This window comes from Sander vitreus, chromosome 13, assembly GCF_031162955.1.
Source record: "Sander vitreus isolate 19-12246 chromosome 13, sanVit1, whole genome shotgun sequence".
Taxonomy (NCBI): Eukaryota; Metazoa; Chordata; class Actinopteri; order Perciformes; family Percidae; genus Sander; species Sander vitreus.
The window spans coordinates 16,223,201-16,249,482 of NC_135867.1; the positions used below are offsets into that span (position 1 = coordinate 16,223,201).

The window sequence follows — 26,282 nt, forward strand, 5'->3', positions numbered from 1 at the left end:
GGTTTTACATGCTTTTACCACCACGGTCATTGAGTTATTTACATTTTTCAGAATTAAACATTTGTCAGCTATGAGTTCAGTTTTGGTATAGGAGTAGGGAGACTGTTGGCGCTCAATCTTGTAAAAAATTGCGTGCAACATTCTCTAAGAACCGTTTCATTAATGTAAGATGTACCAGGCATCAAATTGAGTGTTAGTAGGAAGCTAGGAATTAAGCGTAGTTTGTGTTTGGCTTTTGTATGTGTGATTGACCAATTAAGGTTTATTTTTTCTGTCCTGCACTGAAAAGTTGACAATCAAGTTGTGATGTTCTGGTGACCAGAAGCTAGTAAGTTTGACATGTAATCAAACGTATACTATTCTATAGTGTTGGCATCTTGTGTTACTATTGTATTTTTACTGCTGCTGTAACTTAAGCCCTAGTAGTGGTTTTAAGGCGAAGGGGCAAACCTTAATGTTATGTCTACTACATACTGCTAAAAGGTAACTGTTACATTGGACTTGGTGAAAAAGCATGCTTGGAGTGGAAGATAGAGCACATGGTTCCAGGTTTATTATTGTTCCCTACATTCACTGAATAACAAAGTGCAGACTACTAAACTGACAGCTGTCAATGTTGCCAGTTTCTAGTGTGAAAGCTCAGGGGAAATGCAGGACTTCTATCACCAGATGTTAGTGACCAGTCTGAAAAAGGTACTAGTACATGTAAACTTCAACTTAGGACAGAATAGATCCATGTTTTATTTAAAATAGGAAAAACAATAGCTGTAGTTACATTGGAGAAAGTACACAGCGATGCACTAAAGTCAGTTCAGTTTAAAAGTTGGGTGGTACAGAAAGAAAATGCCTTAGTTGCCATTACTCAACACACTAAAGGCATAATGACTCATTGATGCATCTGAATAAAAATTAAATTTAAACAAACTATTTGTTGCAGTTATACAATCATATTCAAATCAAATTTAGTTTTACATTTGTGGAGAGTTGAGATGAATGAGTAACAATGGAACACAGTTCATTGGATTTAACATTGATTATATGTTGTACTTTTTCCCATATTGTGGTATTAACTGATAACATGATACGTATACAGTATGATTTCAAAAATATCACCCAGCCTTAGTAATAAATGCCAGCAGAAGTGTTAAGATTAAATCAATATATTAAACAGTCTTGTACTAGGCCTGCACGATTCGGGGGGGAAATATGAATCGCGATTTCTTTAGCTGTAATGTGTAAGTGTAATGTTTATTGCACACATGAACCATGACAAAATAAAACAAATTGGCAGTACCAAACAGATTTGTTTTGGCACATATAGCACACTGTGCATCACTACAAGCCTGTAAACATAGAGGCTTCAATGAATAAAGAAAATAAAGTACATACTGGCCATTTAAGTACAGTAGGCTACCAGAAATAGTAATAACACATTGAACTAAATATGGCCCTGATACAGGCTCTCTGAACTCCTTGAACATGTCTTAACATAATTAAAACATGTCGATGTCAAATGCTTTCAATAAATTGGAGGGGGAAAAATTTACAAAATTAAATCGGAACGGGTGAATCGAGATCGCGATTTTATAACTATCGTGCAGGCCTATCTTGTACTGAACATTACAACCGACTGTATTCTGTCATCTCTATCAGATTAGGTTCTGTCTTCAGCTGTTTGTTTAGATTATGAAGAAACCAGAGGCTTGTACTTACGAAGCAAGATTTGGCGTTAATGAGGTAACTTCAGGTTCAACCCAGGGTTTTGTGTATCGCGACGGTGGATCACTTGGTAACTTATGCTGAACACCTAACCTGGTCGGCAGCAGGTTATGTTGGAGATTAGAGATCAACTGGTGTTAAAGCACTGTCTACTGACCAATCAAGGTCAGGTGGAGCTCGGTGCGTGGAGAGAGAGGCGCGCTCAGAAAAGTTCAAACATTTAGAGAGCGACAACCCCGTTAACATTCCCCGATGGGTATTTTTATGAAATATATAGATTTTCAGCGGTGGTAATTGCGTATCTTTGTCGGCTTGTTGAGCTGTGTGTTGCCAATGCGCACACTGGTTTGAATTATGTTTTAATACATTGTATTTGCTCTCACGATCGCTTCCCCTGCCAGGGTTGCAACTGAAATAATAGGCTAAAGCAACGGCAGTTTATGGAAAGCACAAGTGTAATTATGGTCAGATCTTGTGCCTGACTGATGGGCAAGTGATATTGATAAGCGTTTTGATTTACACATAACGCGCGCGTCGCTGGATTGGGAAACCCTGGGTTGATTGAACTAGTTGATAACCAGCGTCGTGACACAGCTTATGCTGGACTGCGGTTGTTAGGGTTACGGAAACCGGGTAACTGAAAGAAATCTAGGGCATGTTGATCTTGAGTCGTAGTACAGGCCTCTGGTGACATCTTGAATGTATGTTGGGATTAAACTCGGACAGATGAATCACATAGGGGCAACAATCCTCCCGCACTTTCCAATAAATAAAAATGTTGTCATATTGCTTACATTCTACACAAATGCCAATCTGGTTACGAGAGGAAGGTTCGGACCGTGCCTTTAACCAGGCCTCTGCAGATTGGGCACTTTCGCAGTGACGGTGCACATTCTTTGCACACCACCAGGTGTCCACATGGGATGAAGACGATGTTGACTTCTTTATCCATACAAACCTTGCAGGTACGCTCCTCCTGCAGGCGCCGCAGCTGCTCCTCCATGGGGAGGTCTGCAAAGAAAAAGAGATTGCCATTTATTTTCCATCTTCCAACGTGTTGGTCTACATTTTTGCTTGTCTTATTTGTCAATCTTTAGATGGTGACAAATGACCCACAGTATTCAAACAGGTTACATTACTGGTAATCTCTAAATTAAAATCGCTCCAAACTACTAATGGCTATGGCGGCAGTTCATGCAGAAAATACTGCATTACAAACCCGACAAAGAAATAGTTTCTTGTATCATTTACATTTGGGAATTTCACATCATGGGGTTGAAATTAAGTTTAGATTGATGACTAAAATAGAAGTTACAAAGTGCTTCACAGTTAAAACAATTAAGCACAAAACATTCAATTGGCGTGATAGTAAATCCTGCCTAAGGCTCAGGTGTGTCTTTATACCTGAAAGATCTTGGCTTGGTGATGCAGCTTCGTTTGATTGGGCTGAAAATGTGAAATACAACATGTAGTTAGCTCAGGCTTAGGTTAATAAACAATATACTATCTTATGCTAATTCTTTAGGGCTTTCAGGACGGAACAACGTGCTTTGTGCTGTGGATGCCATCTGGACTTAAGTAAACCACTAAGCTCCAGTTCAAACAGTATTATTGGTTTCAAGTTTGGCCCAGGTTGATGGTTTCTGTACAAGTTTATCTGAGTACACACTGAACCTTTAGTAGCCAAATATATCAAATGTGTTTTAAGTGCAATCAGAAAATCTGTGGTGTGGTGGGACAGACGTACCCATGAGATCTCTGAGCAAGTGTACGTCGTTTTTCTGGATCCAGTTGCGGAAGACCTCGGCTGCAGCGTTTCCCTTGTTGAGGACTAGCTCTATCAGCCTGGCAGTTTGCTGCTGAGGCGACGTCTGAGCCTTAAGACCGCTATACTCCTCGGTAGCTGCAGGTTAACAGGGAAGAGTTACTTACAATCGAGAGGTTTCTGACCTCTAGATGCTACAGCTGCATCATCACTCCAGTTATTCTTAAATGAATGAATAATCATTTGTCAGTCATGATTATTCATTTTGATGAGCATGTATATTAAATGATTATTATTAACCACTGAACTACAGTGTACATTTTTAACTAAATGAAATGAATGAATATACTGAAAATTACACCAACTGCTTGTTACAACATGCTCATGGGAAAACTCTTTATTTAATTAAATAAACCCAGAACCATTAATCATTTAGTTACCTCAAAGCAACTAATTACCTGTCATTTCTACTAGTGGAGTAAGAAAACATTTAAAAGATGTGCTAAGGTATTCAAATCTCACAACACAGACAGGAAAGAGAAACTTACATAACATATTTTGCTCTCTTAAATGCTCCAGCACTGGCTCCACACTCTTCAGACGCTGGATCAACGCTGCCTGGTGTCTCTTCACAAAAGTGAAACCATCTGAAACAAAAGACAAACATAAAAGAAATGTATTAAAATGTCCACTGGCCTGAGAGCAGCGGATAGCACAGCTAACACTGGTATTCATGGTTGTTCATTTTCATGCACAATACATCGCAGAGACATCCATATTTTCACCGCCAGCTGTACCTGATGCCATAGCCTCCGCCAGCATCTCTCGCTCCTCCTCCCTTTTCTGGTCCTCGGCACTCAGCAGGTCTAAAACCAGTTCCTGGACTGTCCTGTAGTTCTCTCCGCTGGTCAGGATCTTGCTCTGGACTGTTTGCTTGACTAGACTACGCTCAAAGCCCATCTCTAAAGCCGACTTAATCACAGGGGTGTTCATCATGACAGCGTCCTCGGATCGCTCCTCACCTGGACCGAGGTGAACCACTGAGAAAGAGAGGGTAGAAATGTCAGGCTGGGTGATATGACTTCCTAACTTGTTATCCTAGTCAGAAAAGTTTCCATCTGCGACTCTTTAAACCCTTTTATGTTGTATAATTACATTTCACTAAACTCCATTTAGACTGGGAAACTACAAATAATTTCAAACTCACCAGGTGGATCCACAAACTCTCTGGAGCTGCTGTCTCCGTTTGTTAAAAGCTTTTGGTGAGAAAACAGAAAAATAAGCATTTTTTTATCTAAATGACTTGTTCTATGCCAAATATAGTATTCGAACCACTAACATATTCCTATGCTGCTCTCTACTGACCTGCTCAAACAGCCGAGGGAAGCGAGCCTGGATCTGGTGAACAAACTCTTGTCCCTTCTCCTGGAGCAAATATTCACACCTGCAATTAACCAGAGGTACAAGAATACAAACGTTTATACTTTTACTACAGTAGAAAGGGCTCTGACTGACACATTTTGACACTAAATTAAAATTTTTTCGAACAACGGCATTTACCGAGGAAACCATTTAGCATGTTCCACCCAAGGATCATCTCCAGACTCCCAGCATCGCAGGCCTCCATCGCAGCAGAAACACTTGACATCATCGTTACGACCTTTAGGGAAAACAAAGAGCTTTCAGTGTGACTTGATGTTTTTGGGGGGGGTTCATAAAAAGAGAAAAATAAAGATGACTGTTAACTGATAACTAGTGATCTGAATACAGGTCTGTTTTTCATCTTTACTTCCTCTTTTGCTTGAAACTTTTGGTAGTAAACTGACTACATCTGAATGCTGTATTTAGTATTAACATGAGGCCATGCTTATAACCAGGTGTTCCTCAAAAGATTTCTATCAGGACTTTCCAGCTCAAATGAAAAACTGGACACATACTGATACTGAAAAATGCAGTCTGCAGTGGACACCCCCCAAACAGAAGGAAAAAAAAACCCTCTTACTGGTATTAAAACTGTTAATTGCAACAACAAAAAAAGGGAAAATAAATCATTTCAACTTTTCATCTGCACCTTATGAGTCAATTCTGTGTAAGACTTTTAGGGCCTTTTAAATGACAAAATATAAATACCACCTCTGCCCTCTACAAGTATTTGCTATAAAATAGGATACAATAAATTAGACTTTTGGGGGGTATAGCTTTTGTTTTGGTCCTAAAATGCATGTAAACTTAGTAATCTTAGTAAGATTTGGGCTTTTTCCCAGGGAAGGGGCAAATGTTTTTTCTGAATTAATATATGTGAGAGAAAAAAATTCAGTTAATAAAAATCAAAGCCAAATAAAAGATTTTTTTCTGTCTCCTTATTATCACTATACAAAGTTGATATTGAAGACATGGACCCAGATTATCTTTCATTTGGAGTTTTGGCCACCAGATAAAGTTCAATATTCACCGTCCTTCTAGCTGCTACATGCTTCTCCTCATCAGGTCACTGTCTAATAAGGAAAAGCTCCGATAAGCTTGTCTCTTTGATATTGTCCGTACCTACATAGTAGAAGCCAGCTTTAGCCAGCTGGTCAGGCCTGACAGGGATACGAGACGGCCAGTTGACAAAAGTGAGCAGCCTCTCATCGCTCTGCTGCATGGCAGGGTTGGACACATTACTGAGGGTTGGGGCTCCTGAAGACAGTTGAGAAGTTACTCCTCCAGATGCAGATACGGCAGCTCCGGCCAGCGACACGTTGTCAGCTCTGTCCCCCCGCACAAAGCGACAGTTTGGATAATGCCTCTGGTGCTCAGATACAGCTCTGTCACCTGGCTCCCAGTTACTCAACTGCAAATACAAACAAAAACTTCAGTCATTGAAAGCAACATCAAGAAATTACCACACCTGATTGGTGCTACCTGTGGTTGTATGGTGGATGTACTTTAATCTGATACCCACTTCTGATGATCAATCCATTAATTCCTAAATTAATAAGAACTCTAAAATATGTTTTTGAATGTGACTGAGAAGAGGGCACAGAGTTGGTTAGCTTGGTCTCTCAAGACCCTCTGAATCACCCTGAGTTACAGCCCAGAGATAATTACACTGCACCCTGTGTACTCACACATGTAAAAATTCTTCCTGAGTGCAGCCCGGTTTGTGTTCCTGTGATGATACACACCTGTCCTCCACAGCTGAAGCAGGCCACTCGGTCGCCTTGGCCTAAGTAGTAGAAGCCCGCCTTGGCAAGCTCAGCAGGAGTTATGATGGAGAGCGTCCAGGGATGGAAGGAGTCCAGGCGGTCCTGCTCTCTGCGCATACTGGGGTTGTGGCATGTTGGTCTCTGGTGGGACATGTCCTCTACACCACGAGAGCTGAGTGGGCTGGAGGGTGGTGGAGCAGTAAAGCCCATATTTAGGTAGCCAAATGGCTCTTCCCCTTGGCTTACTGTCGGGTTAGGAGCAGCTGGGCCTGGACCAGAAATCTAGAAGTAAAAGACGCAAAATATTACGAATTTACTCAGGTAGTTCAATGCTACTAAAAAGGCAACTACAGTAGTCAAATCGTTTTATATAAAAGCACTCGTTGCTCTCTGATATGTCAATTACAGATTCTGTCCTCAAAAACAAAACTTTGTCATTAACTATTTTTAAGCTAAGATTTTCCAAGATATAGGGGTTAACTTTCTTCTATAAAATATATCTCTTATTTTTAAGAAACTTGTAGTGATCTTACTGGTATGGCTGGGGCAATGCGGAGTGGGGAGAAGGCGGAGTGAGAGGAGGAGAGCAGGTTGGCTGTAGATGGGAGGCTCTGGATGAAGGAGCAGGAAGGAGAGAGTTGTCTGTGTTTCTCTGTTGGACAGTCTCCGGCCTGCCAACCCTCTGCCGTCACGTTACACCTGAAACACTGCACTCGGTCGCCCACACCGGTGTAGAACCAACCTGCCCTTGCCAGACTTCGCTCTGTGACTCCCGAAGCTGGGAATCGAGCAAAGGTGGAGATGCGGAAGAGCTCTGGGGATGAAAACGACATCATACTGACACACTTCCTTCAGATTGGAACATATCAGAAGGTTAGATACAAAAATAATCTTAAATATATATCTGATGAAGAGAATAAAAGAGACTGGTACCTGAAGAGTTATCATATTGTAGGTCAGGTGGAGGCCCACTACGACACAACCCCATCAAAAACGGGTTGTTTTTGAGTTGAACAAGAGTTTCCATTTTTGAATTTAAGTTTAGAAATATGAAGGCAAAAGAGATGTCCTTCAAAGGGAGAGGGGTTTGAGATAACCCATGGTCTCGCTTTCTCACACCGATACACTCACTCAAACTGCAACAGAAATTAGTACCGTAATATAGGTCAGGGGGCAGAGGGTTATCTCAAATCAAAAAAGAGAAACGGTAAAGAGACAGTAAAAAAGAAAGTGAGGTTTTGCTAAGTGTGAAACTTAGTGCAGAAAAAACAAAACTACCAGTCCAGCATCCACCGTCACACAGTACTGGACACTGCATGAGATGCCCATTCCCTACATACAGTATAGCCTATACTTTACACCTGGACCCATTTTACCTGTACCTAGTAGAGAGTACTACCTCTGAACATTGAACTGCTGAAACGTCAATGTTTCTTCTTCAGTTGTATTCACAGTGGATGTAAATTCAACAAAACCAATAATCATATTACACTGAGGTCAGATCACCCAGGATCAGTACACACTTTATTATCTTGTATATTTAGCACAGACATATCTAACCATTCAAACTTAAACTTGTGCTATGTGATTATGTGTACCAACATTAGAAATTAAATAAATGTCTCAAGCGTGCAGACACACAGACACACAGACCAAGGGATATGTGCTCTCAAACCCCTCCCCCCATCTTAGACATCCCTTTTGTAGGTGTTTAAGCCGCCATAATTGATTACCAGAAACCTAATATAAAAAATAAAATCCTTCTTTGGTAAGGATAATGGACGCTCCTCTTTAGTTTAATGACAGCAGGACCTGTAGAAATATAGGGGGAAAAACAAAGACAGAAAAACGGATTTTAACCTCTTTAAATCTGTATAGGCTATTTTTCTAACTCATAGTCCTTTGTCCATAGAACCATTAGCCAGGTTCATCATTCCAATTAGCAATGTTTAAATCTATATAGCCTAACTCTATTTTCAATTATACTCAAAATTCAAAAGGATAATAAATACGGAAAGACACTTAATGGCTACTTTCATATAATGGTGAAGAGTACATGACTTGAATATTTCACTAAAGATAAACAGGTCAATTAGTTTTAACACAGTGCCAAAACAAAAAGATAGAGAATTTGTTTTGCTGTCAAATACTTTCAAATCTAACTCTAATGCCACATATGTAAAAATGAAAGTGAGAACACATTTTTGGAAGTGGGTATGGCTTCAACAAACAATTTCCCAGAGCCCAAGGTGGCATGGTTGCTTGTTTTGTCGGACCAATAGTCCAACAACTTTAGATAATCAAGTAATAATTATATAAAACAGAAAAGGAGCACATTATCACATTTGAGAGTACAGAAACATAGATTGTTTGGCAATTTTGCTTTATAAATAACTAAAACAATTAATCAATTACAGGGGTTCTCCTGTGATTTAGTATTGCATTCCCATAAAGTTGAGGGAAGTCACAGGAGACAGATTTTAAAGAGAATGGTCAAAATTTAAGCAACAGAGGCTGAGATATCCTGATCACTGGACCTTACATTTCCCATAATGCAACAAATAGCTTTATTTAGTTTGAATCCCTGTGCCTGGTAAATGCCCACATCTCTCATACGTCATGCCACCTGTTTGTAATGCAGAATTTCTGTTATAATTTTTAGTCTCCAAGCCCAAGCCGAGATAACCCAGATGACACCATCAGGGTTATTTTCTCAGACTTTATAAAGCTTTTCCAGAGTCACGGATGACATTAGCTATTAGAGATGTTCTGATACCAGTATCTAAAACGCTGGTATCGTTATCGGGAAGTACTGGAGTTTATGCACCGATCCAATACCACGTAATAAAGCCCTAAAAAAAAAATCTACGTTAAAGTAGTTTATGTTCTTTTTCCATTATAACCGACTGTCAAACTGGATAATAAAAGAAAGTTCTTGGGCCTTCATTGTTTGTGTTTGTTCATGTTTCACATCCTGTGATGGCAAATTTACATTTAAGCATGATTCTCTAATTATTTGTATAATTTATTTTACTGTTTCTCTCACAATACTGGAAGGGAGTTTTTCTTATTCTCACATGTTGAAAGTAAGAGCCACAAAGTCTGGGAACGTAATGTGTACGCTGAACAGATAGGGGCTACAAGGTCACCCTAAACTATCTGTTATTTCTCCCTGGATAGTTGAGACTTCTCACATAGTTGAGATAAACGAGATGTCTAAACCTCGGGTAGGAAAGTGGTACAGAGGGGAAGAAGTGAAGTGGCTCCTGAATGTCTGACTATGTTTGATTGTAAGAAATGTTGAGTCATGTTTGAAAGGGGGCATGTCTTTCTATCTCACTGGAGATGCATATATATTGTGTACTTTTTCTTATTTGTTGAACAGACCTTTCACTTAAGCGCTGCGTGCCTTTTGTGAACTGTGTGCTTCCTTGTAAACTTGCAAGTTTATAATAAAATACAAAAACCTAACTTGGTTTAGTCTTCGACTGTCCTTATTTTGTTTCACCTTCCTATTTTAAAACATCTACACCTGCTGTATCGAAAACTTCCACCGCAATCCATACAGGGATAGTAGTATACAGTTGTTACCCAAGTTCAGGTATCAGAATCGGTATCGGGAAGCAAAAAGATGGTATTGGACCATCACTTTTAGCTATACAACTATTTACACAGGCTTGTAGTACTCTTTATGACAAGTGAACTGACTTTAATGTAGAAAATAAGCGGAATGCCCCTTTGACAGAGCTGCCAATCAATTTCCTGTTGGTTGACCAATTGATTATTTAGCTAAATTAATCCTTTCGTAAGTAAAGGTGGTAAGGTTATGACCAACTGGTGAATTACACATTTAACTTAAGCCTTTCATAGGAAAGATAGTCTATATCCACGACGTTCCACTCCCAGGATTGCTCCGTTGCCGCAGGAAATTCCGCCGGATGCATGTCTTTTTGCCGATGTCCGTTTCCTTGCGCTTTCTTTGTGTTTGTGGAAATTTAAACGCCGGTGGATTTATGAGGACTATGGTCAACTGCTCCTCAGATCTCTGCAAGGTAAATCCAGACAGCGAGCTAGACTATCTGTCCAATCTGAGTTTTCTGTTGCACGACTAAAACACCCTTTGAACGTACATGTTCCACCAAAACAAGTTCCTTCCTGAGGCTATTTTGCAGCGGCTCCGTGCAGAGTTTAGCGCCGCCCACGGCGATTGTGATTGGTTTAAAGAAATGCCAATGAAACACAGCACGTTTTTTTCCCATGCAGGAATGCTGTGTGGACTCACCAGACCCTCCTCTGCAGCGGTGGAGGAAGGTCTGGCAAAGCGCGACTATAGGAAAGATAACTAATATTTGTTTTAACGCTACATTACTGGTATTTTCTTCTAGCAGGATGTGCTAGATACTTTCCTCAACTTGTAATTAGGTTTCAGGTATGGTTACAGGGATTTTTTTCCCAGGATGGCGAAGGCATGTCCCACCCTACTCTGCCTCTGATTGGCTTACCCTAACCAATCTCACTCCTTTTGCTTAAACCTAACCAGAGAGGTTCTTTGACCTAACCAAAGATTCTTTATACCAGGGGTCTTCAACGTTTTCTAAGCCAAGGACCCCTTAACTAAAAGAGAGACATCGCAGGGACCCCCTACTAAATATAATGTATAAAATTAAGTTGCATATTAAACTGGGCCTACAATAACGTGTAGGGCGGCCTAAAGCCTTTATATTTTTGCATAGAATACCAAGCTATTAAAACAATAATTGTTGGCATGATTTTATAAATCATATGTTAATGTTAAACATACATGTGGCACAAGAATTTAAGGATTAACTGTCCCTGTGGATGGCTTTCGTATGAAAAAGAAAATTGGCTTTCAGGGTTCCAGACATTTCCTGTTTTAGCTGTGGTTATGTTGTGGTTAATTTCTGCTTTAGCTAACGTTAGCTATGTCAGTGACTATTTAGGAGGGATTAGATTGATTTGAAATTCATTTCGACAGTAAAACATTCATTAAAACATACAGTTAGCTAACAGTTGCCGAATTATGTTATAACGCCCCACAGAAACCATGACAAGAATAACAGACATTAGCTTGCTAACGGTAGCGGCTGCTAATAACCATAACGTTATATCTATGGCTAACAACTGTCAAACTTTACTCTGCGTTCCTGTTTCTTAATCTGTGCAGCAGCACTAAGAAAGGAAAATAAAACTGTGTGGATTAAGTGACGCAAACACACGAGACAATACATAAGACAGCAAGTCCTTTCCAGTCCTATGACATACTCACCGTTTCGCAGTCGGTACGGAAAGTCCCGGAGGTTGTCGTCATACACCACCCGCCTCTTTGTGCTTCCGGTTATCGGTGAAATGAAAATGGAACAGAAAAAAACCCTCAGGTAAATCCCTCAGTCCCAGCAGCGTGCTATGAGGTTAAAAAGTTATGTTCAGATGGTTTACATCAGCACGATAGGTGCCAGGAATGCTTTTGTTGTTACATCATCTACTGGAAAACTGGGACCTTATTGCAAATACTAAGGAAGCTATGTAATAGGCTAATTAATTAATTAAACACCCGAAACTTTTTATTTTGTCACAATTGCTCTAAAAACTACATTATTTTGGACCTGTCCAACCCATATATTTTGTAAAGTGGTGTGTGGATTTATTGAGTAACGTGTAATGATATATATATATATATATATACAGTATATAGTTTACATGTGGCTTCTGTGATCATCAAATCAATGTTATTTACTTGTTCACTATATAGAAATAAATCAAAACCTCCATTTGTTGCTGCAAATCACATTAAAAAAATTCCAGCAACCTGCAGAAAGCTGTAATACTTCAATTTATGAATAAACAAATCTGAAACCTGTATGTGAACAGATAATAATGACCTACAAATATTAATATCACATATGGAAGAATACTCGTAGCCTACATATCTTTCACTCAAGTAAAAGTAGTAATTACGCTGTGTAAACATACTCTGTTACTGTAAAGTAAAAGTCTTACATTCAAGATTTGACTTGAATAAAAGTACATAAGTATTAACAGCAAAATGTAGGCTACTTAAATTAGGCTATTAATGTCAAAGTACTTGTTGAGCCGAATTATCCCTTTCAGGGAGTTATATTATTATTATAATATATGAAATTATTGAAATATTATTACAGATTCTTTAACACATAATCAGCATTTAAATGGTAGGCTACAGCTGGTTGAGGTGGAGCATATTTTTACCACTTTACTGTTGGATAGTTTAATCTATATAGCACAGTATCATATTTTATAAACTGATCATATGTTTTCTTTGTAAAATCTAAATCTGTGGACTAGTAACTCCAGCTGTCAGAAAATGTAGTGGAGTAAACCGTACAATATTCCCCTCATGTTGACATGTTGTAAAGTGGAAGTATAAAGTAGCATTAAACTGAACTACTCAAGTAAAGCTAACATAACACAAAAATGTACTTAAGTACAGTACTTGAGTAAATTTACTTACTTTTCACCACTGTACATTTATATCAACTATGTATTTGAGGGCACATACAAAAATAAAAATGTACATTAAAAATTTGGATATTTTTGATATATTACAAACAAAGCTAACACGAATCATATTTATATAAACTACATATGAAATTGTCTTTACTATAGCAACAACACTAATATTCTTTCAAAGTCAAAAACCTAGGATATCCAAGATTATCAAAGTTAAAATATAATAAAGTACAATAGTAGAAAGAATATTCTCATAAGACAAAATACTTACGTATTGTGGAAGACGAGTCAGATGGTTAGACTAATGAGTCAGGTCATTCCAATGGGTTAGTCTAGTTGTACTTCCCCTGACTTCCTTCCTGCAATAAACACTCCCCTATTACAAATCAGCAAGCATATAGGGGCGTGTTTTTTTTTTGTTTTTTTTAGGGGAGTGCATTTTAGTGACCTTTCTGATCTGGGTGGGTGTCAAAAATTGTGCCAGCCTCCCTCTCTTTATGTCAAGTACCTGTTATTTCTTCAGAAGTGCCCCCCCCCCCCCCCCCCCGGGTGATTTTCAGATAATTTTCCATCATTGAGAGCCTAAAAACTTTTTTTTTTATGACATTATGCTTAGATGCAGGATGCTATTATGCTTAGATTTCATAAATGTACAGTATGGAATGTTGCATGTTATAAAAAGTCTAACACAAATCTTCATTAGCCAAGTGCCACTTCCTACCATATCCAACAACAAAGTTAAAGTAACATACAGTGTAAATAGAAATACAAACATAATAGAAACCGGTCATCCAAAAAGACATTAAGGTGTAGTTTTACAACAATAAAATGGACAATCCAAAATAGACACATCACGAGAACTACTACTTGCCAGGTGTATTTAAAAGTTTATTAAACTGAAACTCCTTTAAAATGATTACAGTGAGAGTAAGAAGAAATATATTCATATAAAGCACATGCATACAAAGGTACAAAACAAGTCTGATTGCCTCCAAACTCTCTGTAAATAGGATAATAAACATTATTATATGTAAAACATAGATAGCAAATGTCATGCATGCTAAGATAAATAAAAGGCTATAGGTAGTGTGTTGCATTATGAACAGTAAGTCACTCTAGGCCCATGGTACTTTAATTTAGAAAAGATTAGGTGACTTTGCTCTCTATTTGGAGATGTTGTGAATGAAGACTTTACCACTAAATACTGTATATAATCAAAAAGGAAGCAGGTTAGAAGAAATGCTCTCACCAATAATTAACAGCTTCAAATTCAGATAAAATATAAACACACTGCAGAAACAACCCAGCAGATAAAAACAAATTACACACTTATATAGTTTAACTAAAAGCGGAGAATTAAAGAGCTCCCCTTATTGATGATTGCCTTCTGTATTACAGCACCAGATGGCACTTGCAGTTAGAACAAAATATACCAAGAACACAGCATCTGCAATTAGTACGTTGCTTTTCTGAGAAGGCACAACAGGGTCCTTTTACTCTATTGAGTGGTAGCAAACTGGTATCTTAATGTCACTGACTATTACAGGATTCTTTTTTTTTTACCAGTGATTATACAGTTTTTAGTGTATTTACAACAAATACATTTTACGTTGCTGCTAATTATTTAACAAAATCATGCTGCTCTGCTAAAGATACTTGAATGTATTGTTTCTACTGTTCCAGGCATCTAATCCATACGTGTCCATACAATATGAAAATGTATTAGCAGAATCTTCAAAACTTACATAAAAGGGATTTTATGTTACTGTGTTTTTGTGATATTCAACATTTTTACCCATTAATGGGTTACAATGAAAGACTGCATTTGCTAGAGAATACTCAAAAAAGATGATTCTAATGTTGTACTGTATTAGTTTAGGAGCTAAAACTTAAAAACTTGGCTGAGACAGTTACTAGTTGTTTGTCTTATGATGCCACTGAATGAATAGATGCTTAAGGTGTGAAAAAGGAAATTATTAGGAATGTATAAACAAATAGTGGGAAAAGTGAGAAAAGTTAATAATCAAATATTTTTCTTTTATGTTTCGGGCCAGTGTAGGAGCCGCTCAGAAATAAAATCTCTGCTGCAGACAAAGGAGAATGTCCAAGCCTTGATGGCATTTTTAAACAAGGGGTGCACATAATAATATTACAACTGTACAATATCATGCAATCCAATAAAACAAATCTCCAATAAATACTACCTTTGTGAAGCTTATATTCAATGCTGGAGTGGACAAAATGACTGGAACACTTAACAATAAAATGCAATCCAATACAACAACAAAAACTATAACAGTATTAACAAAAACTGAATATTAAGTATTATAGTATATATAGCAACTTCGTGATTTTCTAGCAGGGTTTTCCTGCAGGGTTTTAAGAGTGGTGGTAGGCTTTAAATTAAACCACTTTTATAAAATACAACTCAAGGGAAAAAGAGCAGATACGCTATTTCACACAGCAAAGGCCATATATCTAGTGTGGCTATGGTTTTGGCCTCCATCTACTAAATACATGTATCATGCTTTTCCTGGGGGAGACGCTGTATTGTGTTGGATTGCATTATACTGAACATGTGTTCATTTACTGTAGACATTCTCTTTATATTCCAGCGTTCCTTTCTGTAAAGAGAGATTCTAAAAAATACACTTTATTGTAGTTTTAGTGCACAAAGTTAAGACTAAGCCCTTCATTTCTCTAAATATGAAGGCTTTTGACAGGCATTTGTTAGAAAAGAAGTCTCCTCTGTGACCAGAGTATCCTCCTTAACTTAATTATGGAAAACCTCAAAAGGTATTCCACACAGACTTGTTAGTGACTCTGATGAGGGTTATAATACTGTTTTTTGGCTTGTGTAACTAAACGTTTGAGAGTAAAAAATCTTGTTAGTGTTCTTCTGCTGGTTTACCACAAGAGTGCGTCCTCTCCCCCTGATGTTTCTGTGTAGCAGCGGTAATGTGAGATTTGATTATTTCGAGCAGGGATTTTTGGTTTTATGTAACCAATGTAGTGTAAGTAGTGAAGTCATCTCTTGCTTTCAGACCTGGCGCTTCTTAAGAACATCAGAGGTAGTAGCACCACATGTTGCTCTTTTATCCCACAAGCTCTAGGAGGTTACCGAGGGCAATGTGGATATGATATCTTCTGAGTAACTTTTATGTTATTTGAACACATATTTTGTACATTTATGTAACTGTGACATGCAGACTTCATTGACTTGAAACTGTGTTTTTAAATGTTTGCCACAATTACGATTACCCAAGTGGGGATAATAAAAGAAAGCTGTACTTTAAAATTAGCTGTGACTCACTTCACCAAAGACATGGAGAGCATCATCTAAAGTTGATGACTAAAAAGAAAGGAGTGTTATAAAAATATGGATGCTCCGTCATGCATCTCTGTAAAACCAGGACCAAAAAGAGGAGAACACCAGCAGCTTACCACCTTCTGTGCGAGTCAGGTTTTTCATTCCTCAGGGTGCGAGTAGTGTTAGGTTATCCATCACACAGCAGTAGCATATTCTCTCAGTAATGTTGTTCTGTACCACTTTTGAAGCCAAATATTCTTCAGAATTCTCTCAAGTCATGTTTGAAGATTTGATGTCAAACCCTGTTTGGGGCAGTGGCTGGGTGTGTCTATAGCCAGGTGAGCAGGCTGTCTCTGTCCATATGCGACCCAGAGAGAACAGTCTCCATGTCCATCAGAAGGTCTGAACTGAGACCCTCGGGGATGCAAGGCATCAGCTCCTCGCCCTCAGACATCGGGAGCACAGGCATCGACTCCTGTAGGGTCATTGAGGAGGTGTCGCCGGAATCACCTAAAATAAGTCAGAGAAGAATATAAAAATGACTGAACTGTTGAGAAGTAAATATGTCCAGTGAGCTGGGAGGAATTTGGATTGGCATTTTCTCAAAATCAGGGACTGACAAGAAATTCTTTTTTCACTATGATTTATACCTTATAACTACTGGAAGGCCAGTACAAAAGTCAAATTTTTACAACCAATTTCTAAAGGAGCCCCCTTGTTCTAAGTAGGAGAGCTAAATAAGCCAATATCATGGCATTATCACTGGCTAAATGTGTGACACGTATACTCTAAGATCCTAAAATAAACTGCTTCCCATCGGTTGTGATGTAGATTTAGATAAACACATGTCACATCTGGACATTGTGTTCATTACTGTAGTTTAGGTAAAAAAACAATATATGTTTTTTGGAGGGATGATCACTTTGTGTGCATGTTTGTGTGTACATGTATTACCAGTGTCCATGTGATCCACAGAGCTCAACATGTGGTCCGACGTGCGGGGTAAGCTGCTTACGCTCAGGCCGCTGTCAGTGCTCTCGTTGCGAGAGTGAGCGCTGCATAAGAACACACACACGTTAACATTCCTTTATATCTAACATCATCTGTTAAAAAACTGTTAAAAAAACTCATTAAACAGACAGTACACTTACAACAATATTTCTTAGTTTTCACTGGCACAGCTTTCTAACAGATTTTTAATGAAAACTGCTGGCAGCGAGATTGAAAGATACTATTAGGGTAACAGTGTGAAAGTGGATATTCTTCAGATTACTTTTACTCAAGAAAACTAGCTTTTCATTGATTATTTCTACACTATGTTACTGTTTTTACTTTAAGTAAAGGTTATGAATAATGAATGACCACAGCTCTGTGAAAATAAACACTACAATAAAACGAGATCTACAGTACATGAAAATAATATTAAACATGAACTCACCCATTAAGTGTGGGTTCGTGGTTCGAGGCTCTGATCCTGACATCCAGAGAAGGGACAAGTGTCTGTGCGTTCCTGTCATGGTCCATCCCACCGGGCATCTGGTTCCTTCCTCCTGCCTCCTTCAGCACAAACACACACACACACACACACACACACACACACACACACACACGCTTGTATAATGTCATGTAAAACTGTGTTTATATGAAACAAGGATTTAATGACTGTTAAATCTGAACTGAATATACAGCCTAATACAACTGGTATTACTGGTTGATAACCAGAAATGCTATAGTTTTTGGGTGGCACATCCAAGTAGTTTTATTTAACCTCTGACCTGTGTGATTTGTTGAGGGAGGCCTTGTTTGCATCTGAGCCTTTCCTTTTCCTGCCTTTGCTGCAGTGCCAAGCCAAGGATGCCAGGGTTCATCTTCTGGGCTGGAACATAAAAAAAGAACATTTTGACAGTTAAGTAAATATTTCCACAAGTTTAAACATTTCAGCAATGACATATATGAGGGAAACTTGGCGATCTTTCTTATTTTAGTTGCCAAACAGCAACTTCTGATGGTGGACATTGGAACAAAATGCTTCTCATTGACAAACAAGAATTGTCAATTCAGGAGACACAAATTTGATAGTGTGCTACCTAGACGCGGGTCGACCCATGCGGTGGTCTTATTTATGTGATCGATGTAGTACACCTCTCCATCTGCAGTCACAGCCTTCTCCCAGCCTTCAGGCAGTGGACCTGAACAGCAGTGAAAGTACACAGTGAGAAGGCAAATGGTGGATGGAGTGCATGGAGTGTTGAGAGTAGAAAAGTAAAATTCTGGCCCACGTCCTTAATATCTGTGTGGATTCTAGTTTGTAGAGTTTTTTTTAATAGAAGTGAATGTTAGTGGGTAAGTAGCGACAGTGTAGTATATTGTGTAGAGTAAAAATGTACTAAACTATGCATTTTGCCTGAATGCAGTGGGTGAGATTGTAAAAACTACAGTAAATCAATATAAAGTTTGCAATTCTGCTCTTTGTAGAAAAAAAGGGATTCAAAATGTTTTACTCTTAAAGGGTCCGTTCAGCCAAATTACAATTACAAAATTCAACAGTAACATCTCTTTACAGAACCACTGTCCCCATTCTTCTGGATAATCCACATATTATTTTTTATTAATTATTAATTACACATGTTATGAAAGGTTTGCATTTGGGACTATTTATTGAGTAGAAGGAGCTTCAATGAAAACTGTTCACAGCGAGGCCTGTGGATTATCCAGAGTGACCGGAACATTGTTTCTGGAAAAACACTTTTTTTTTTAATTCAAACTCTTGGCATTGATTTATTTCTGGCCTGCTGCATCTGAAAACCAAGGTTGCGGGCTTGAAAACCCAAACAAACAATGAGCTGAAAGATGCTAAACTGCTCTGTAGAGCTGAGGGGAACTGCAGAGTTGGATGATAACTTTCTGTAATATTGATTATAGCTGATTTAATGAAGTTTGTCTTTAAACAATATTTAGGTGCCAATGTGTACATTTTAACAGTTTTTGCTTGCTGTAATCATTCCACCTGTTCATAATGGATATAATGAAATTCCTTCCTGATATGCCTCCAGTGTCTGTGAAAATCCACAGAAAAAGAACACTCTTTTCCCCCCCGGCAAAACAGCAATTGTTTCCTTGTTGAGCTGCAGTGGAGGAACAGTAACAATACGGTAGAATTTTGAACTAAAAAGACAGTAACTTTGAAAGATACCCACATGTTTTGGCTAATTTGGATAGCGTATCCTTATCTTACCTTCAGATAAACGTTTGAATAAGTTTTTGCACAGAACTAAGACTGTGGATTTGTCCCTCATCACTTAAGTTAATGATCTACTAATATTCAGTATGAACAGCAGGAATTATTACAACAAGCAAAACCTGTTTCAATGTCCATATGGGTAACTGACTATTGTTTTAAGACAATGAAAACTTGTGAAGCTATCATTTAGGACGCTGACCATGTGATTGCATCCTAACAGGCCAGGGACCTTTGTTTCATGTTATCCCTCGTCTCTGTCTTCTAACATTTTTCTTCAGCTCTCTATTGTTTCTGTTTTATGAAAGCAAAAATAAATAAAATTACCACAGAGTTTAAATAAGAAAATGCTTTTTGTAAATTGGGTAAACCGACCCTTTAAAAGTTTGAAACTAGTGGTATTTATTCAAAGACAACAATAGCTATGAAGCTATAAAGCCTGCATCTAAATAAGAAAAACACCTGTGTGAATAAACTGTTTGAATAGCTTTCACCACAGTTTTTCTAAGAATTATGATTTCTCCCAATTTAGTGGGACGCTCTCATGTTTTACAGCTGTTTCCATCATCAGGGTGAGTATGAATGTGATAATTGCCACCAAAGTCACCAGAGCCATGGATGTAGAGAAAAAATCCTGAAGAAATCACACCCAGCAAAGACCTGGCCCACTGTTGATGGAGTTGAACTATGAAAAGCAGGTCTGTGCTTTTTAAAGAAACTGGCTGGTGAGAGGGGGGAGTAAAAAGCAGAGTGATACCTGTCTCTGGATTGATGTTTTGTGGTTGTGTAGTGGGAGCTGGGTTGCTGAGAGAGTGGGCGTGGACCGGAGTGCCAGAGATGGGATGCTGCGCTGCCGCCGACTGAAGCTGCGAAAGTCGAGGATCGTGCCAAGTGGTTGTCTTATCCAGGTGACTGCAAACACACAACAAGTCTAAACGTATCTTTATCGGTTAAACCACTGCAAGCTGATGAATAAGAAGCTTAAGGCACATTTTAACCTCAGACTTGCTTTACCTGTACTACCAGTAGTCTTTGACAGGAGTGTGAGCTGTCAGGCCATGTGCTCTCATGAATTAAACTGACCGAAACCACACGGGTTGCAAAACTAGTTGGAACATTTTCTGTTTGCATGCAACTGATTAGTTTGAGTCCTGGTTATATCTGCACTGCTACATGCCTGTTTTCATAGTTTACTTTCACTTTTAATTATATTCCTTCTTGAGCAAAATATTCAAGAAGGATATTTCTGTAACAGGACAGAAATCTAGTAAAAGTCTAAAGAAACTTCTCCCAGTGCATTTAAAATAGTATTCGTGCATGAATGATTGGTTAATTAATCAGTTTAATGATCTAGATAACATTTTGATAATTTGAATTATCTCGAATCATCAGTCATTTATCTAGTAAAAATGCAGACAACATGCCGCTCTCAGCTTCGCAAATATGAAGATTTGCAGCTTTAAATTTGAATATTCATTGAACCTCTTTGATTTCTGGACAATCAGCAAGAACTTGAAGACATTGCTTTGGGAAACTGTGAGGGGTATTTTACACTATTTTCTGAACAACTAAAAATAATCAGTAGTTGCAGCTATAAAGAGGTTGAGTGCCGATGTAGAAATGTAGGGGTCTTTGGGTCTTTCTACGTAGAAACCCTTCAAGTAACCTGCGGTGTGACAGATCAAATACATTGATAAAACAGAAGTTAGACCTTACTTGAGGAAATAACGTTGGCCAGTAGGCGTTTTGGCCATTTCCCAACCGTGGGGGAGTGGCACGTCGTCAGGTATGATCGCTGCTACATCTGCTGCTTGAGTGGAGAGTGAGTTGACTGGGAGGGAGGCAGGGGAGGAATGGGCGCGGACGTGATGAGGAGTGAGGGAGCCGCACACACCTCCATCTGAACTGGCCTGACGAGAAACAAGCAGGGTTAACAACTCCCTTGACGAAACATAAACCAGCAGGAAGAAAAGGTTTAGATGGTAACCAGAGACACGAGGTGCAAAAACAAAATGCAAAAACGCTGCGAGGAAAAACAGTACAACCGGCAGCTTTACTTTAGATATGTTTTTTTTTTTTAAGTTTTCATTGTTTCATGAATTAATCAATTTTTATGCTAATTTATAAGAGTGGGTTTCTTGGGGAAAACTTTATCGGAAACACCTTAAAATACTCTGTAAAAAGTTCAGTTTTTGAAGGGATTGAGAGACAGCAGTTGATTCAACTAAGTGCTTATTTTCAAGGGGCTTAGAATGTGTGAGTATGATATGTGTTGAGTATATGAGGCAATATCTGGCATATCGGATAGTTTCTGCCTAAACAGCTGGTGCATCGGTCAATAAGACAACAGTGTTTACTGTGGCAAGAAGGAAAGTCTTAGAAGTACAAAAACGACATGCCCAATTCAGGAAAACTGTATTAGAATATAGTGGTCGAAACTAAACCCTCACTCAAACATCAAACACATTTTATAGTCTCAACAAAACCAGTGCCCAGAGAAATGTAAGACTATCTAGCAAAGCAGCCCTGCAGTTAATGCTACCTTTGTGGAACTTGTAATGTTCACTGACGACAGACAGATTAGGCCTGTAAATATCAATTGAGTATTTTCAAAAATTGGTTGTTCAGTGTATTAAATGTCAGTAGGCTATATAATATCCACCACAATTTCCCCAAACCTAAAGCGAGGTGACTTCTTCAAAGTGCTTGTTTTGTCTGATGAACTGTCAAAACTCAAAGACATTCAGTTGCTAACTGCAACTATTTTGATAATCACATTATCGTCTTAGTCAGTTTTCAAGTAAATAAGCAATACTAGAAATTTGCTGGTGACAGCTTCTCAAGTGTGTGGATCTGATGCCATAGTCATACATGATAGTCAGGTTGAATATATTTGGGTTTTGGACTGCTGGTCGAATAAAAGCAGACCTTACCTTGGGCTGTGGGAAATTCTAATGGGCACTATTTTATAAACCCAACAAACAATCAAATAATCAAGAAAATAATCAGCAGATTTAGCAATAATGAAAACAATCGTTAGTTTCAGCCATAATGTAAACGGTTCTATAAATTCTCTCGATTCACTAATAGATAATTTCAGGACTATTCGATTGAGTGTTGCTAATATTTTGTCCCTCTCAGGCAGGCTATAACGGAGGTGGACAAAATATTGATGAGACACCATCGTTCCTTATATTTATATATATATATATATATATATTTTTTTAATTTATTTAATTTATTTTATTTATTTTTATCGCAACATCATATCCTAACTACTGTCACAGCAGGTAGTATTGGATTGTATTACAGAGGATTTATTTTATTCTGGTCACTCTGTATTGTAGGGCTACTGTAGCCTACTCCATATAGTTGATGTAGTTTGTGGTGAGTGGTCACGCTTTGCTCTGTAAACCAGCATGTGCAGTTAGCAGCAGTATTAGTACTTGTCTGGAGTGGCCTCGGGAATCCGGCTGCCTGAAGAAGGAGTCCGGCAGTTTCCTCATCCTCATGGGCAGAGAGGGTGGCTGTCTGGCCGACTTGCTGGGGTTCATCACGGCGCTAAAGAGGGCCTCCAGCTCCGTCTGCGAGTCCCCGCGGACGTGCACGATCTGCTGCCCGGCCGGAGGCGCGCCGCGGTGCGCGTCCATGTCGCCAAAGTTTGGTGTCGAAACAAATCTGTCGAAAAATTCAATCGCACAAGCAAACAGAGAATAAACGCCAGGCCCGTTAATACTAGATGCGTCTGGGTGCTGGAGTTATGATCGGATTTGTTTACACTTTTAACCCCCCCCCCCACCACACACACCCTCCCCACCCCATTTGAACTTTTGTGTCCTTGTCTGTCTGTTTCAAACTGTAACATCTCGGAAGTTAATCAGCTATGAAAATAAACGTAATCATCGGGTAAAGAAGTCGAATTAGCGCCATTTAAAGCAGAGATCGCTGACAAAAATCAATCTCAGCAGCGTACAACACGTTACATGCCTCCCACATACCTTCAAGCAGCCAGACCGTTTCCCCCCTCTCTCTCTCTCTCTCTCTCTCTCTCTCTCTCTCTCTCTCTCTCTCTCTCTCTCTCCGTATTCCTGCAGGGGAAAAAATAAATTGGAGAAATCACTCTCAGAAACTCTCAGACGGCCACTGATTTCCGATGCAAACTTTGAGCTAAAAGCCTCCTCAAGTAAAAAAAAAACAAACAAAGCACATATGTGAAACTAGTTAGAGAAAAGTGATTTCAGCGAGACCTCCAAACTTTTTCACATCCACTGTTGAGTCCAGATTCATGTGATGAGTGCTGAGGGGCGGGGTTGCAGGGTTTAAAGCTGCCACAGTTGCAGGAAAAATATTTGTACCCTGAGCAGACATAAACCATCAACATAAGGCTTAGAAAACAAGTTATTTATTGTTGTCTTATTTTCAGCTCCGACTGCAGTAAACAAGTCACTTTCAGCCCTGAAAATGCACGGAAATTAGTGATACTAGAGCCAATTAATAGTCTTTGGCCATGCCTGGCCATGCTTTAATTCCTCTCTGTGCAGTTTCCAGTTAGTGCGGTTTTCTCCTGCTGGAGGAAAGAGGCAGAGGGCCAAGTGTAGACAGAGGTGACAAGAGACAACCAAAGATGATATACTTGAGAGGAGAAATGAGCATGAGACTGTAATGTTTCGGGTCCGGTTTTGGGGGGTTGGGGAGGGGAGTTTGGGAAGTTGCACTGAGAAAACATCCGCCCCTGATGAGGCCAACCCAGCCGGAGCCTGCAGCCACAGCCACAGTGTCCTGCCCTCTAGTGGAAAACATGCACACAGTGAGCCGGAGTTCAGCTGGCCAACAGATTGAATTCAAGAAAAAAATGTCTGCCTGCACTGGTGTCAATTATTATTATAATCCACCAGATTTGATATAAGATATAGTGAACATGGAGAGTCTAACAAATGCCTTTTAAAGATTTTGAATCAGACAATAAAAAATAAAATATTATACTTGTAGCCTACATACAGGCTACAGGCCACATTTCACTCAATGGATAAAGAGACTAAAATGAATTGTGAATAACTAAGTAATTTCTTCGTCTAAATAATTGGTCAAATTTGTCATTTTTAAAGGGAAATAGCCTTTCATTATTGGTAGCTTTGTATTAGCAAGAATCTGTGTAGCTATTTATCTCCTTTTCTTTTGTTTTTTACCAGCAGCAGATTCCAGATTTATTTTATAAGAGTAAAACTGTGATTTTGAGTCTCAACGCTCATTTTTATTCAAGATAGTCTATATAACAAATTGCATTTGACAATTGTACTAACCTCACTACAACAGTGCTTTTTGCAGGTTGTGTTTTAATACACCAATATATTACTATACTATAGCTAAATAAATGTACGAGGACTGCCTCATTAAACAGGCATGTTTTTAATGTCCAGTCGTCATCAATGTGACAATATGTAGAGGAGACTGAGGATGGTTGTAACACTTGTTGTCTCAGCACCTATAACTTCCTGAATGTTTGTGTTCAAGCTCTAATTTTGACACAAAGTGTTCTCAACATCGCAGAATTACTGTAATATTTTGATGTCAAATAGGGAGTTCCATTGTTACAACCTGGCCCACCAGGGTAAGTTGTAACACAACTTGGAAAAATTAGAATGAAAAATTAAAAATGCGATGAGACCACACCATAACTTTGCCAAGTGGTTTGCAAACTAAAGAAAGAATACACTATTGACTGTTAAATCACTTTAAGAATGACTGTAATCCACAATAATAAACTGTTGCTAATACTTTCAAAACTTTAGAAGAACTTTCTTCTAAAACATTTGCACTATGTGTAAAAAAAAAAACTAAAAATGTGTTACAACCATCCTCATCCCTGTCAGACATTGTTAAGCTAGCTGTAGCAGCATTGTGATTTGAAATTAGCATAGATTAAATACCTCACATTTTACCTAACAGACTACTCTCTAATTCAATACAAGTTACATCATTCTAACATCAACAGTATCAGTGCTAATCAAAATACAGACTCCAAAAACTCCAAAAAATTAATTCCTGAAAATCAGTGTTTTGGCTGTGAAAATCTGCACACCTCTTTAAACAGCGAAGACATTTCAAATACAAGGTCAGGAAGCAAGTGGTCATGCATGAAATTGATCTCATGGCTCTAATCTCCTTCCTTCTTAGTAGCACATCACCGCAACCCTCATCCACCTTTACTGGCTCCCAATTATGTCCCGCATCAAATCCTCCTTCTCACCTACAAATCCCTCCATGCCCTGGCCCCACTGTACCTCTCCGACCTCCTCCATCCATACACCCCACCCCGAAACCTGCCGTCCTTAGACACTGGCCTGCTCTCCATTCCCCACACCAGACTCTATACCAGCCCCACCCCTCTGGAACAACCTCCCTGCAGATATTCGAAATGCTACATCCCTGGACATTTTAAAAAAACTCCTGAAACACCACTTGTTTACCACAGCCACCAACCTCCCTTAATATAGCCACTGTAATTCTGTAAAGTGTCCTTGGGTTTCACGAAAGGTGCTATATAAATTTATTATT

General features: G+C 38.8%; 2 protein-coding genes across 8 annotated transcripts; both read right to left on the bottom strand.

Annotated features, from left to right (window-relative positions):
- Positions 1 to 711: 711 nt before the first annotated feature.
- birc2 (baculoviral IAP repeat containing 2) lies at positions 712 to 13,522 on the bottom strand. Of its 5 annotated transcripts, none has more exons than XM_078266562.1 (14): positions 13,451 to 13,522; positions 11,960 to 12,094; positions 7,606 to 7,808; positions 7,206 to 7,486; positions 6,595 to 6,954; positions 6,029 to 6,317; positions 5,045 to 5,144; positions 4,850 to 4,928; positions 4,692 to 4,740; positions 4,282 to 4,524; positions 4,033 to 4,131; positions 3,467 to 3,622; positions 3,124 to 3,165; positions 712 to 2,730 (listed from the first exon to the last, which is right to left on the bottom strand). In XM_078266562.1, exons 3-14 carry the CDS (start codon positions 7,697 to 7,699, stop codon positions 2,537 to 2,539), a joined length of 1,986 nt encoding a protein of 661 aa, XP_078122688.1. In that variant the 5' UTR covers positions 7,700 to 7,808; positions 11,960 to 12,094; positions 13,451 to 13,522; the 3' UTR covers positions 712 to 2,536. The 5 variants fall into 5 exon arrangements, with proteins under 5 accessions (XP_078122688.1, XP_078122687.1, XP_078122689.1 ...); XM_078266561.1 differs by having other exon boundaries at positions 7,606 to 8,484; XM_078266563.1 differs by having other exon boundaries at positions 11,960 to 12,021; positions 13,451 to 13,518.
- Positions 13,523 to 14,046: 524 nt separating this feature from the next.
- LOC144527546 (transcriptional coactivator YAP1-like) lies at positions 14,047 to 24,078 on the bottom strand. Of its 3 annotated transcripts, XM_078265671.1 has the most exons (10): positions 23,975 to 24,078; positions 23,726 to 23,815; positions 23,174 to 23,405; positions 21,444 to 21,637; positions 20,485 to 20,639; positions 18,577 to 18,678; positions 18,265 to 18,365; positions 17,928 to 18,046; positions 17,444 to 17,544; positions 14,047 to 16,999 (listed from the first exon to the last, which is right to left on the bottom strand). In XM_078265671.1, the coding sequence occupies exons 3-10, from the start codon at positions 23,375 to 23,377 to the stop codon at positions 16,818 to 16,820; spliced, it is 1,158 nt and encodes a 385-aa protein (XP_078121797.1). In that variant the 5' UTR covers positions 23,378 to 23,405; positions 23,726 to 23,815; positions 23,975 to 24,078; the 3' UTR covers positions 14,047 to 16,817. The 3 variants fall into 3 exon arrangements, with proteins under 3 accessions (XP_078121797.1, XP_078121796.1, XP_078121798.1); XM_078265670.1 differs by having other exon boundaries at positions 23,726 to 24,003; XM_078265672.1 differs by lacking the exon at positions 18,577 to 18,678 and having other exon boundaries at positions 23,726 to 23,997.
- Between the last annotated feature and the right edge of the window lie 2,204 nt (positions 24,079 to 26,282).